The sequence below is a fragment of the Rhinolophus ferrumequinum genome, chromosome 2 (genome assembly GCF_004115265.2).
Source record: "Rhinolophus ferrumequinum isolate MPI-CBG mRhiFer1 chromosome 2, mRhiFer1_v1.p, whole genome shotgun sequence".
NCBI classification, from domain to species: Eukaryota; Metazoa; Chordata; class Mammalia; order Chiroptera; family Rhinolophidae; genus Rhinolophus; species Rhinolophus ferrumequinum.
Window position 1 is genome coordinate 100,471,204 of NC_046285.1, and position 13,958 is coordinate 100,485,161.

A 13,958-nucleotide genomic window follows, 5' to 3' on the forward strand; every position below is an offset into this window, starting at 1 on the left:
AAAGCGGACTCCTTCCGCTCAGGGAACCAGGAAGTGGCAGATCTGGGAGACTGCACTGCCTTGGATGGGTGAGCTGCTGACACCCAGGCTAGTGCTGCCACTCCCAGCGCCCTCAGAGACCTGATTCACAGGCCTTCCCAAGGGATGCTTGGCTGTTATGATGTCAACAAGGTCACACCCAAACCCCCGAGCTGAAGGATCATAGTGCACCTTCTTTATACTCCCAGAAGGACGGGGCTTTCCATGACAGTGGCTCAAACCTTGTTAACTAGAACTGATCACACTGACTTGAGTGGGGCTTGGATTCAGTGGTACTGAAAAGGGGAACCCATGTGGTGTGCAGAAATACACACGACTCCAGTTTGCGGCATGTGTTTTAAAGCTCAGGTGTCATAGCCTCCCAATAGCTATTAGGTCACATGAGACACACCGGTCAGAGTCCCCGCCCCCATTCACCCCCTCACCTCCTCCTCTCTTTTGTCCACACTCCTTCCATGTGGAAAAGCAGGGGATTCCATCTTAAGGAGAGTCATCTTTACAAAAGGAGTAATTAACTTTTGCTATTGATTACAACTCAAGATGTTTTTCAGAATCTTGAAACTGTATTTGGAATGTTCTAAGCCCTAAACTTGACCCTAAGGTGGTGTGAGATAATGATGGTGCCTGGGATTGTGGCCCTTGAGCCCATGTCTGAAGGAAGAGACGGTCTTTTCTACCCAACCTCTCCTGCCGTTGGCTCACTCAGGGACTTGGCGGCATGGCTCTGTTTCCTCTTGAAAATGCTTATTTCTTTTAAACATACATGTTATTTATTCCATGCCATTTAGGAGGGTCTAAACCGGCTCCCACGCAACCTGAAGACTTTCCATAGCTTAATAATCAAAAATCAACTGGACGAGAACTGCCACAATCCTTGTTTTTCCTATCAACCCTCAGGAGTGCACAAAGAAACAGAAAATAAACATGATTGGCCAATGTTTGTTTTTAGGGTGAGTTCTATACTATTTTTTTAAAATTATTTTGTTTTATTTACTGTGGTTGGTAACTGAATCTCTGGTATCAAAACATAAAATGTTCTGCCAGAAAGAGATTACGGAAGAAAAGTCTAGGGAGAGAAACTGGGTTTGTCAGTGAAGATTTTATTTACCGGTGTGTTGCAATCCGTATGTTTAATCTCCATTACAATTGGGCTGTTCAACCACTTTGAAGGCAATTGTTCAATAATAAGAAAGCTCACGTGGGGCTAAGGCTTTGCAAGTAAAATATGAAAATATAATATAAATATACAGTGAGGTGCCTCTTGACAATTGAGGCCAGAAAGTCCGTTTCTGTATATTTTCCCCTAAAAGTCAGGCTGCAGTGCTCTGAGAGCCAGAGAGACATAAGACAGAAATAATTACAGTTCCTCAGCATTATTTAAATCAGACATGTTGAATTTTGAAGAGCCCTAAAATAACTGAGCTACAGAGGGCCTGCATTTCTATTCCATGATGTCAGGAAATATAATGCAAATGAGTAAAACCAACTCGGTCTGGGGAACTACTAAGCAGAAAACACAGTAGCTTTCTAACCAGACCCTGTTTTTTTCATATCAACATATATTGTTTGTTCCTCTCTTGGTACAAACTTTTGGCAAACTCTGATACTACTTCATGGCTGCAGTCTAAGTTTCTCTTTTAAATATCCAAATTTGAAAGGCTATCTTGGGGAGATTTGTAAATTTGGGATTATGAGATATGCAAAGTGAATCAGTAGCCTTTCGAAATGGGTGTCTGGTCAAAAATGCCTTGCAACAAAGCCACTTAAAAAAAAAAAAAAAAAAAAAAGACAGCTCGTTCAAAACAACAGTATATGCCTAGTTCCAGGAGGTCAAATTCTTGAGTCCATCCCAACTGGCTGGCTGTGGTCTTCGTGTCATCTTCTGTTCCTATGCTTCCTACCACCCATGACGTGACGAGCTTTTGGGGGCTAGTGCAGGAAGCACCGGGCCTCCTGGTCTGCACTGCTCCCAATACACTCCCCTTTCTCTCCCACTGTTGGGCCCTCTGGTTCCATCTGCATAGGTGCTCTAGAAAATATTAAGAAATATTTGACCTCATCTAGAAAAAAGAAAAAAAATCATACATTTCCTGGCTGGGAAGTAAAAGTACGATATGCTGAGTTCTAGTAAATGATGGGCAGACATGATAGTAGCCAGAAGACATGATTGAGGCTTTCCAGTATGAGACACTGATTCTCATCTCCCTGCCCATGTTATCTGCTCTGGGGGATGACACGGGAGCGCTATCTCTGGACTCATCTGATGCCTGCCATCTTTTCTACTTGCTGTCATGGGTAGAATGGGGCCCCTCCCTCACACGCGCTTCCTCCCCACCCCCCAAACATACATCCATGTTCTGACCCATGCAACCGTGAGTGTGACCTTATTTGGAAAAAGGGTCTTTGCAGATGTAATGAAATGAAGGATGAGATGAGATCATCCTAGGTTATCTGGGTGGGGCCTGAATCCAGTGACAAGTGTCCTTAGAAGAGGCAGAAGAGGAGATGACACAGAAGAAGGCCATGTGAAGATGGAGGCAGAGATTAGTGATGTAACCATGGGCCAAGGAACGCCTGGGGCCATCGATGGCTGGAAGAAGCAAGGAGGGTTCTTCCCCAGGGCCTGCGGGGGTGGGGGGGGGGTGTGTGGCCCTGCTGACACCTTGGGTTTGGACTTCCTGTGTCCAGAACTGTGAGAGAATGAACTTCTGTTTTTTTAAGCCACCAAGTGTGTGGTCATTTGCTTCGGCAGCCACAGGAAACCAATACCCTGGGTTCCGCCGATGCGGGCCACTGTTACTAAGTCTTACCCACGGGCTGGCTTTCATGATCGTTCCTTCATGACTCACAATGGTCCTCCGAGATCTAAAGAAAATGATTCCTCCCATTTTGCAGATAGGGAAACTGGGGCTTTAAGAGTTAAGTAACGTGCCCAAAGTCCTATAGTAACACCTGGGGGAAACTAGAATTAGGCCAAGACAGCCGCCAGTTGGGCCTTCATTCTTAGCCACCACCTGTGCTGTCTTTCTTGGCTGTTAGATTTTCAGCTTAACCCTCCAGCTGTTTGACCATCAATATCAAATCAGTGTTCCAACTACATTTTTGTTAAAAACGGACTCTTCTGAACAAAACCTGTGTGTGTGTGTGTGTGTGTGTGTGTGTGTGTGTATGTGCACGCACGCTTGCGTCCTGCCCTACAGATTGTAAGAATAAGGGACAATTTCAGAACGTATCAAACCCATGGAAGGAAATATTTTATCATGGACATCAAGCCCTAAAGTGAACCCTTCTTTCTTTGAATTTGAGGCATTAACAACATGCTCCAGAAAACATGGTCTGATCGTCTTGAACACCATCCACAAAAACGTTTGGTCAGAAAACGCTGCCCCACTGAAATGTGGTTTCTGATTACCAGGGCACTGACAGCTCGCCAGGTTGGCGGCTCCTTTGAAGGGCTGGTTTATTAAGTATTTAGCTGTGAGATGCTTGTAAATACATCAGGCATTTGAGCAGTGCTGTTCAAAGGAGTTCTGTGTTGGTAACTGTGCCTAGCCATAAAAAGAGCGAGAGCGTCAAGGTGAGGGCTGGCTACCGCTCCCAGCCCCGGGAAGTAACTCCAGAGCGAATGGAAAGCAGAGGCATAGACCTGAGCTGCAACCCCATTAGATTCCAGCAACAAAGGCCACCAATCCACTAGGAAGCAAAGGCCTTCGGGGCTTTCTTTAAAGGAGAAAACAAAGACTTAGCTTCTCCCCACCCTTTGTTCCCCTTTTCTGGATTGTTGCATGTAATTCATTAGTATGAGCTTTTCAGATGCTCCTTAAACTTACAGTTTATGTTGCACCAGCCAAGAACAGAGAAAACAGTAACTGAGTTCTCAGTTCCTGCCTTGAGCCGGCTTCTAGGTCTAGGGCTCAGCACCTCTCTCCCTGCTTGGGAGAAGGAGGGCAGGATGCAGCTATAGCACCCGGTCCGCTGGCTACAGCCCACACCTCAGCTCTCCCTCCTGCTTCCATTCAACTGTCTCCCTTCCTCCCTCCCTGCTTCCTTCCCTTCTGCTTTCCCTTCCCTCTTTCCCGCTTTCCTTCCTTCCTGGCTGTCTGCCTGCCTGCCTACATTTATTTATTCACGGGAACACCTGATTTGGGTTTGTTTTCAGTGTAAGATGCTGATATTCTTGACCTTGAAAGGCTCTCACACTACAGCTAGACAAGTCATGTTTAAATCGTTCACTTTTCAAGTTGACAGCATGTCTTATACGTTGGTTCCTAGCACTCTGAATATTTTGCTTTGTGTAACTGTCAGATGACCATTTATAGAGTTACGTGAGCATTTCTGGTTTTTGATTGTAGCCTCTAATTGCAAAGCAGCTTCCACCCCCACTCTGTTTTTGAATTGCTAGAATTTCTAGAAGACAACGGAAGAGGGGGAGGGAGAGGAGGAGAGGAGGAGAGAGAAGGGCAGGGAAAGGGAGGGCAAGGGAGGGGAGGGCAGGGGGGAGGGGAGGGGAGGGAGAGGAGAGGAGAGGAGAGGAGAGGAGAGGAGAGGAGAGGAGAGGAGAGGAGAGGAGAGGAGAGGAGAGGAGAGGAGAGAAGAGGAGAAGAGAAGGATTGGGTTGCTATGCAGTTTGATTTTCCCCCCAAGGCTGGAAAGGGAGTTTATCTCCTCAGACAGGAAAGTGGGAAGGTTTTCTTCCTTTTGTCAATCCAGCTGATAAAGATTGATATAAGTAACCCTGTACAGCTGAGAAACAAAGTCGATTTGGTGTCTCAAAAAGCTTCACAAAGAATGTGGTCTTTCCAAAGTAACTTTAACTTTTGGAGGAAATCACTATCAAAACGAAAATCATTTGGAATACTAAATATCAGGACATGATTTGAGAGGTCGGGGTACCCTCCTGGCCATATGGAACTCTCAAAGAGAGGCACCCATGTGCCTAAAAGGCTGATCAGATGTTGCCTGGGTTTGGATGAGAAGAAGGCTTTGGTCTCCATGGACCCCACAGAGAAGCTCTTACATGTGGGAAAGCCCGGCTGTCGCCCCAAAACACTAAACAAAGAGTGGCTGGGGAGCCCCCTCGCTTCCCACTCATCCTTTGTTCACGCATGCTTAGAGATTCATTACTCTGAGTTAAGTTTTCTTTTTTCCCTGACTTTGAAACTGTCCCAAAAGCAGACAGTTTATTAAAGTGCCCACCAGAGAGTCTGGCCATAAAGTTATTACTATTATCACCAACATGCAATGACAATAGAACACAACACATTCAATGGAGGACCAAAGGAATGTAGGAGCCAAATGAATGACCAGCCAGCACTTCACCCGTCTCCCCACTGGCAACTGGAAAGCTTCTTGACACTGGTCAGCCCTGTTTCTAATCAATCCGTGATCCAAGTGTGAACCCAGGAGAAACTGCCACCTCGTCAGCACCGGCTTTGTAGCCAGAAAGGTCTGGCTTTAAGGCCAGGTGTCTTGCTTACGACCTTGGAGATGCTGCACAATTGTTCACGTCCGAGGTTCAGTTGCTCTGTCTGTAAACCACACCCCAGGATTGTGGCGAGAAGGGAATGATGTGTCTCCAAAAGTCTGACATGTGCCCAAATATATCAAAACTGGTCAAATTAAAGAGTTAAACCTCATACCTTGTTGTTTCAGGCAACACACACCAGAACAACAAAACTGGCCTTAGTTTCTCTGGTTGTCACGGTTTTCTCCAGCAGCAGATATCACTCGATCACCATCTTCCCAGAAAGGAGGGGGTTAGGCCACATTAAATGTGGCCCATGATGTTTGGTAAACCAGGAGTCAAATCTTAGTCACTGGCTCCACTGCCTGAAGCCATCTCTCAGGGGGAGGAGGTGTGAGTGATTTGACATCAGTGCCTTATCTTTCTAGAATCTGCCCCATTTCATCTTTTTAAAGGACACATGTCTTTTTTCCACCCATGACTGCAAAAGAATTCTAAAACTCGGCTGTAGAAGTTCATGATGATGTCCTGACTTGCATATGGGGGTAGCCAAAGTGACAAAATGGCTTTCTTTTTCATTTTAAGACCTGGTAAAATAGGAAGTGGAAATTAACCTCAGCCTTTTATAGTTCAAACCTCAATACATACACAGTGGTTTGGTGGCATGGCAACCTGCCCCCGTTTTCCATCTGTACCCTGCTTCAGATAATTTGAGATGTCTATTTTGAGTGATTCTCAAGCACCTCTGATTCTAGAAAAACAGAGGACTTACTGTATATCCGCGATTTCCTACCCATACAGTTACAGGGACAAGTATAACCCTCCCAATGAGGTCCTAGCAAGACAGGGTGGCTCAGCAGCCCCTAACAACCCTATGGTCTCTCGAGCCCCCACGTGCTGACCTGTCCACAGAGCTGAAAACATTCACACATCTGTACAGCACTGCTCTGACTACCTCTGGGATATTTTCCTTACAACTGCTGCCATTTCAGGAAGAGCCATACACACGTGCTGCATTTTTAGATAAAGCATCTTCTTAATAATAGAAGCTCGAGAGCTAAGCCTGGAAAATAACCATTTTCCTCCCTGTCAAGAACAAAATGAAGGTCCTGGCTAAAAGAGACTTTACTATTATCCCTGTTAACTGTCTAATTTCAGGGGGAAAAAATCCCAAGGCTCTACTCATCAACACGACTAGGGTAAAAAAGCATTTTCTTATAGGAAAAAAACAAAACAAAACAGCAAGATAAAGGAAAAGTAGTTTTATATGAAAATACCTTGGACACGTATTTTGTTTTTAAGTTGCTAAGAATTTTACAAGTGAAGCACTGGATAGCAAATAGTATTTTGGAAAGAAAGAACATCAGCAATATAGTTAACACATTCTTTAGAGTAGCAGCTAAGCCCCTAGGGTACTCTAAAAGCAAGTTATTAGTACTTAGATGTTACAGAAGTAAAAAGTTTTTAAAAGGAACAAGAAGGGTGATGCTCCCTGTTAAACCTGATATGCGGTTGAGCAATCAGTATCCTAAAGAGCTGAGAAATGCCCATCCTTGCGTCCATGCAATGATTCCACCCAAGACGGCTGACCACCGAGGATAAGAATTCACCGCCACGCCACCCTGCCCCTTTTTCTTTCTGGTGAAAAGAGCATATCTGACCAGCAGGGAAATGAGATCTGATTCACTTCTCACCCAAACTGTCTGAAACAAAGCCGACTTCAGGGTGACAATTTCAACTTGCTCTCATGTGGCTGAATTTTCCACTGCCTTTAAAAATGCTCACTGTTTTTGGTTGCAATGTCAGTAGAAAAAGACAAATCTGTTTATCAACCTAGTAGTATAAATGGTCCGTTACGCAATGAGAGAATAAGAAAACAGTCTCTCCTTGGATGTTATGGATGTGAGTCCTGAAGATGACACAAATTCATTTAAATGGCCCTAAACATAAGATGAAGGTATCTCCTCGAGAATTTTATTCTATTTAGAAGAAAAGTATCATTTCATCCCACGCCCATCTCTCTTGCTTAATATGCCATTGGATCTAACTTACCATATACACTTGCGTTTAAAAAAATCCACCAATATGCTTATTTTGAATAAATATTCATGATTATTAAATACCAGGACACTGATGATTTCATGGGATGTCTTCCTAAGTACACCTGAGAGTGAGGTGAGAGGCAGTCCCCAAAAGTTAAGCTTTAGACTTCTGTTTGTACACAAGAGGGCTGCCCTACAGATAGGCCACTTAACAGTTGTTTGCACAGTATCTTACAGGAAGATTTCTTTGGGAATTTTCTACTCAAAAGAACCTTCCCCCGAAACATAACTGAAAGCTAATGGCATGGACCATCAATCGGGCTCCGTGCAGGAGAGTGCGCATGCCTTTCCAGAGCCCCCAGGAGCTAACCCTAAGAGCCAGCTACTGCCCCCGCCCCAACCCTAAAGAACTTAGAATGCTTGCACATCCCACAACACAACTCACAGAGAAGACGCCCAGAGTAATTTCTGCTGTCTGACAACGACAAGTAGCCCGTCCCTTGCTGGCCACCTGTCCTCTCCGCCAAATGTATTCCTTATCTTTTTCTTTGAATTAAGCAAGGCTGGCACTTTGAGAAAGGAATCTTACTGTGACCACATCATATACAGCTGTGTCCTGCACGGCACAAAGGAAACCAGTGCATTTTGGAAATTTGAAATGGTATCACAGAGCAAATACTCATTGACGTCAGTGTTTCTACAGTGTAAATGAACGTTGTGTATTATCTAATTTGGCACAGTGGGTTTTATGCAATTATTGTATTTTACAGTGTTTTTGCAATTGCCAGCTAGCCCCGTGGGGGTGGGGGAGGAGTAACCTGCATGCTTCATTGATTGCAAATTTGTTTATTGCAAATAATACCTCTGCTGTGATGGCATCCAGACATTCCTACTATTTCTTTATATTTTCAAAACAATGGATATTAGATACAAACCCCACGAATAATCTGAAGACAATAAGAACTTGAAACATCCTGACCTGCACCTTGTGTGTGTGTGTGTGTGTGTGTGTGTGTGTGTCTTTAAGCCTAATAGGTAGCACAGCCAAAAATAGCACAACCAAAGCTAACCCTTAAAATACTCAAGATATCATCTCCACATACCTCTCCATATTCTCTCCATATCCTAAGTAGGAGTCCCTCTTGATCTGGGGACCTTGTCACAATGCAAAGCTAACTCAGTATGTCTGGGGCTGCCCGAGAGTGCAGATCTAACAAGCTCCCAGGACCCCGCTTGGAGCATGGAGGAGAAGCCAGGATTGGTCTGGGAGGTTTTGCCCCAGGGCAAGGCGGAAGTGGGCTCCATCCAGGTACTTACCCTGCATCTGACTCTGAGGCTGAGGGTTAAAGGCAGTGGAGTGGTTCAAGGAGGCCCGAGGGTTGGGTGTGGGGGCTGGGTGGTGTGGGCTGACCCTCATGGCCGTGCGACGCAGCTGCTCCAGTTCACTGAGCCGCTCGGAAAAGGACAAGCTCCCAGGCTTGGTGTGATCATCTAGTTTCTGACGATGTCCTATGGTGGGGGGGGGTGGGGGGGGTGGGAGGGGAAGGGGAGGCAAGGAGGGAGGAGGGAAGAGATCAGAAAATGTATTGTGGATCTGCTAAAATTCGGGCTTTTCTTGTCCTTCCCCTCCCTCTGCCCTCGCCCCCGACGTCGATTTGCTGGAGATTTGCACATTGGGTTGGCTCCCAGTAGAACTTTGGGGGCATTGTCTCCACAGCAGATTGGGGCCCCTTTTGTCATGTGAGCCACTGGGTGATCCCTTAGTCTGGACTCCACACCCACCCCAACCCTCTGCACCCATCTCCATTGGGCAGAAGGCAGTAGGCCTACGGGGCTCGGTGGGGGTGGTGATGGCGGGAGGTGGAGAAGGTGCATTAATTGTTGGCTCTTGGCCACAAGCTGTGGGCTAAGCTGTGGCAGCCGGGAGAGGTGCCCTCCCAGTGGCATCAGAACAGCCACTCCCTACTGCAAACCCAACCACCTACGGGTTTCAGAAGCTGCAAAGTGGGCCCTGGAGCTCAGTGGGCACGCCCCTTCCAACAGGAAATGAGGTGTGGCTGCAAACCCACAGTCCCTGGGGAGGCTAGATTTCCTGTTAAATGCAGGGCATTGGGCAGCCCCTCAGCCCCTCTGGCTCTCCCTTTCCTCTCAGGCTTTTCACCAGACTTCTTTCTTCCCTGAAGCCGACTTTCCCAGGTGCACTTCCTAAGAGGGAACTGGTGTAGCCTAGGCCTCATCCAGTCTAGAGTTCCCAGCAGGCCCGGCCACTGGAGCCCACAGCAGGCCACCAGCAGATTGGACGGGCTTCCTCGGAGCCTCAGGAATCCAAGGTGGGTCGGTAGGCCCTTCAGTGTCTGTAGAGCCAATAAGTGTGTTTGCCTTGCTCCTCATCAAAATCATCGTTACCAGGATGCAAGGAGCAGAAGCCACTCGCATGGGACAGGCCATGAGGGTTGGGTCTCCTGTTTCCTCCCTTAATCCCCCATCAGAATGTCTTTAAGCTAGAGACTCGGGCCTGTCAAGCAGACTCGATGCCCTGATGGACCGGTACGGCCAAGGGTGGATGCCCTCTCAGAGCTGCGTCCTCACCCCGTGGTTTGAATAAAGAGTCATTGACTGATTTCACAACATGCCCCCCTCACTCCGATTGTCAAGTGGCCTCAAAACAAGATTGGAGAAGCAGCCTGCTTGTTGCCACAGTCAAGTTCTCGTTCACATGCCCTGGCCCAACCCTCAGTAGAAAGAAGGTCTCTTGATTCCACCCCTCCCCCGGCCCCAGCCCAAGCTAGGAGACGGGGTGGGAGAAGGACATTTTAGTCCGGCTCCCAATTGCTACAATTATAAAATTAAATTTTATAACTGGCATTATGGTTCCAAATCTCCGTGGCTTGCTGTTTCTTCCTGCTGCCAGGCCCCCTTGGCACAGTTGACCCTGTCTCAAATTCCACCCCAGAAAAAGGACCCACTATATTGCTGTGATTTTATCATGAACAAGACTTGCTTGGCTCCAAAATAAGGAAAAATACTTAAGCATAATATTTGTGCAGTTCAAATGCAATGCTCCCTCTTTTCATGTGTCACCAAGGCAAATCTGGACTCTGATTCAGCTCTGCAGCCCACAACACTCGACCTGAACACAAACAGCCTGAGTCACGCAGGGCCAGCGCACATGTGAGAGGCCTCTTACCGGCTGAGTATTTTAAGCACTGGCCTTATGGGCAAAAGGCCGTGAGGCCAGATCCCGGAACAACCCCTGTCATCCCTTTCCTTTAGAAGTACGAAAACGTCTTTTTCTAGAACATTCTATTTCAGTCAGTCATGGAGTAATCCAGTGGCTCTTGATGTAGCTTTCCTTGACTCCTCCCTCCTCTTATCTTTGTGACACAGTCTCAAGCTTCCTGAGGTGGTCAGACTGAAAAATCTAAAGTTTTCTTGCAGAAAAACCAATAATCCCAACTCCAATGCCATTCAAAGCATAACAATTCAGCTCTTTAAATGCCTACTAATACCTGGTATTAGGAGTCAAGGAGAGAAGAAAGCAGGAAAAAGGATGCTGGAGAATTCTACTGCCTCAGAAAGAGTGCAGAAGTAATGGTGCAGAGACTTCCAGCAGGTTTTGTACCCATTTCAAAACCTCACATTCCTTGGGCACCCAGTGGCATTTTTGAAGAACACCGTGTCAAGGACAGTGGGTGACCCAGGGGAATGTTGTGTACACGATCATTCTGAATACATGGCACTCCGCGTTTTGGAGAAAGGCTTTCAGTTGTGTCTGCCTCACCCACCAAGCTTGGGGACCACGTGCCACCAAGACACCAAACACGAATAAGTCATTTCAGCTAAGTCATGACTGTGGACAACGTGAGATGATGCAGATGATGGCGATGATGATGACGATCATGATTTATTAGTCCCCTCTCTTTGCCCCATGCTTAAAAAGTTTTAACATGTGAGCCATTTCTGTCCCAGCTGACACCTGCCAAAGTCATAGCATTTACAGAGATTAAGTGATGGCTGCCTGCTTTAGCAGGAATGTTTGGGCATAACTCTCAGAGAAAACAATTCTTCACTCTAAGCTATTTCCTAAGCCCAGCGAGTCGTGGGGCTGAGTTTAATGCTGGACGAGTGTGTGTGTGTGTGTGTGTGTGTGTGTGTGTGTGTGTAGTTCATTTTATACCCTGTCCATGTATGATCTAAGCTATTTCCTAAGCCCAGCGAGTCGTGGGGCTGAGTTTAATGCTGGACGAGTGTGTGTGTGTGTGTGTGTGTGTGTGTGTGTGTGTGTGTGTGTAGTTCATTTTATACCCTGTCCATGTATGATCCCTGGAGTAAGATTCTTCTTGCCTTTCCAGGGAGTGGAGCCCCTTCCTCACAAAGGTGCTAGAGGGTTGTAACACCAAGACTCCGGGGAAATAAAAAGCATTATCACAGTAAAGGTGTGGTTCAGATGCACTTATAAGCGAGATCAAAGGAACACCTAATTCTTCTTTCTGAAACCATCAGATTTCATGTGCCAAATAGCAATATTTTGTGTGAAACAGAGAAGCTTCCAATACAAACTTGCAAGCTGGGGAAAATGAATGCTTTATGTCTTCAGTTTCCTGTATGTGGGTGCAATTAAAACGTCAATTTGCCTCCTGAATTTTAAATGCAGGAGAATGGGAAATGTCCACTTTCAAATTCACTTTTCTTCCTTCTTATTGAGTACCAGGCTTCAGAGAGCAACAGGAAACTCAACCCTGGACCAAACATCTGGTAAAATTACGATGCAGCCCCAAACATGCATGCTGGTGGCCTGGGTTCTGAGCACATTGGAAGTAAATTATGAATGCTGACACGATGGCCCTTAAAATAGTGGCTACCTCAAGATTTCATACCGAATCTTACTGAATCTTAGGCCAAGTGGAAAAGGACACTAAACCTTAGGTCTCTCTTACCATTTTCAGATTTTTGAAAAAAATACTTCATTAGAATTTTATTATATATGCAGAGTTATAAAAAGCCACCAGGAAAAGACAGACTAAAAATAAATTAATCTCATCCACTAAATTTTACTTCTTTCCAAAGACATATGTCCTATAGTCCTCTGGAGTAGCTAGCTGTCCATACGGCACCCTAAATGTTGTGATATTTGTGACAGATTATGGGACCAGCTTTCAGTTTTCTGCTGTGAAATTAGACTGAGTAGGCACGCATATCTCATCGAAAACTAAGCTGCCTTTTTCAAGAAACAATTGTTAATCTGTGAAATAAGGTATATGGTCTTCTAACAAAGATAACAGATAAGGCTAAATTGTAAACTTTTCCTGGAAAATTTTGGCTAGCGAGAATCATTTTTTGGCAGTCAGCATGTTTGTTCATGTTTCTGATATGGGTTTACTAGTTTTCTTGATATAGTCTCAGCAGAAAAATGAGGGAGGTCTATACTCAAAGCATTGTCATGATAAGCAGTTGGGAAAAATCCATGTGAAATGATAAAACCAAAAAGATATCTATCGATACATGTGTATGTGTATATCTATCTTTCTATCTATCTATCTATCTATCTATCTATCTATCTATCTGTAATATCTACCTAGCATCACATTGTGATTCGTCTAAAAGGACGTACGTATTTCAAAAGAGGTTTGCCAGTTAGTCTCATATTAATGACGTGGATCTGGATATAAAAACCTGGATTTCTCTTTCCTTCACTTGCTACTGCTTTATGATTACGGAAAATAAATTTATCTGTGGTAGAGGACAGCTGCCTTTTCCTGGTATAACAGTCTAATCTCTAGGTTCCAGGGTCATTAAAGTCATCAGAACTTTAAAGCAATGGTACTGAGTGTGAATATGATCCTTCCTTAAAGTACCGCCCAGGTGGTGAAATAAATCTTCCAAACTGCAAACCTATCCATCTGCTGGCTGATTTAAAGTTGGGCAATATTGTCTCGTATTATGTACTGTGTATATGTTATATGTACAATATATAATGTAATATAAAATATGTAAACTACGTGATGTGTATGTTACTATGTTATATATTAGAATACATGTTATATATACATGTTTACATATCATTGAATGTTATATAAACATAGGTAGCTTAACTTTTCCCTCCATCTCTTCCCATATTATTAAGCTAACAGACGAGCACAAAGTTGGAATACTTTAGAATTGGAGAAGGGCCAGAAAAATCAGCCATATGTCTTAACTGATGTGCAGGAAGTGAAGTTCAGAGAAGTTATGTCATTTATCCAATGTCACACAGCCAATGAGAGGAAGAGGGCAGGCCTGAAAACACACCTACGCTCTCAACCTCTCCCCCACCTCATGCTCAATGCACCTAGAAATACCAAATTCTGTAAACCCCAAGTGAATAGAGAGGAGAGGCTAGAGATCACGGGGACCCTAGAGCACTTCACTAACGT

At 45.1% G+C, this 13,958-nt stretch overlaps 1 protein-coding gene across 2 annotated transcripts in view; it reads right to left on the minus strand.

The window, feature by feature from the left end:
- RUNX1 (RUNX family transcription factor 1) overlaps nucleotides 1–13,958 on the minus strand; it is a 228,970-nt gene that overhangs the window by 28,094 nt on the left and 186,918 nt on the right. The window contains exon 7 of one of the 2 annotated variants that reach the window (XM_033127961.1): nucleotides 8,863–9,054. The exons of the other annotated variant lie outside the window; for it this stretch is intronic. Within the exon in view, the coding sequence (XP_032983852.1) occupies nucleotides 8,863–9,054 (192 nt within the window). The remainder of the gene's footprint in view (nucleotides 1–8,862; nucleotides 9,055–13,958) is intronic. 2 annotated transcript variants of the gene reach the window in all.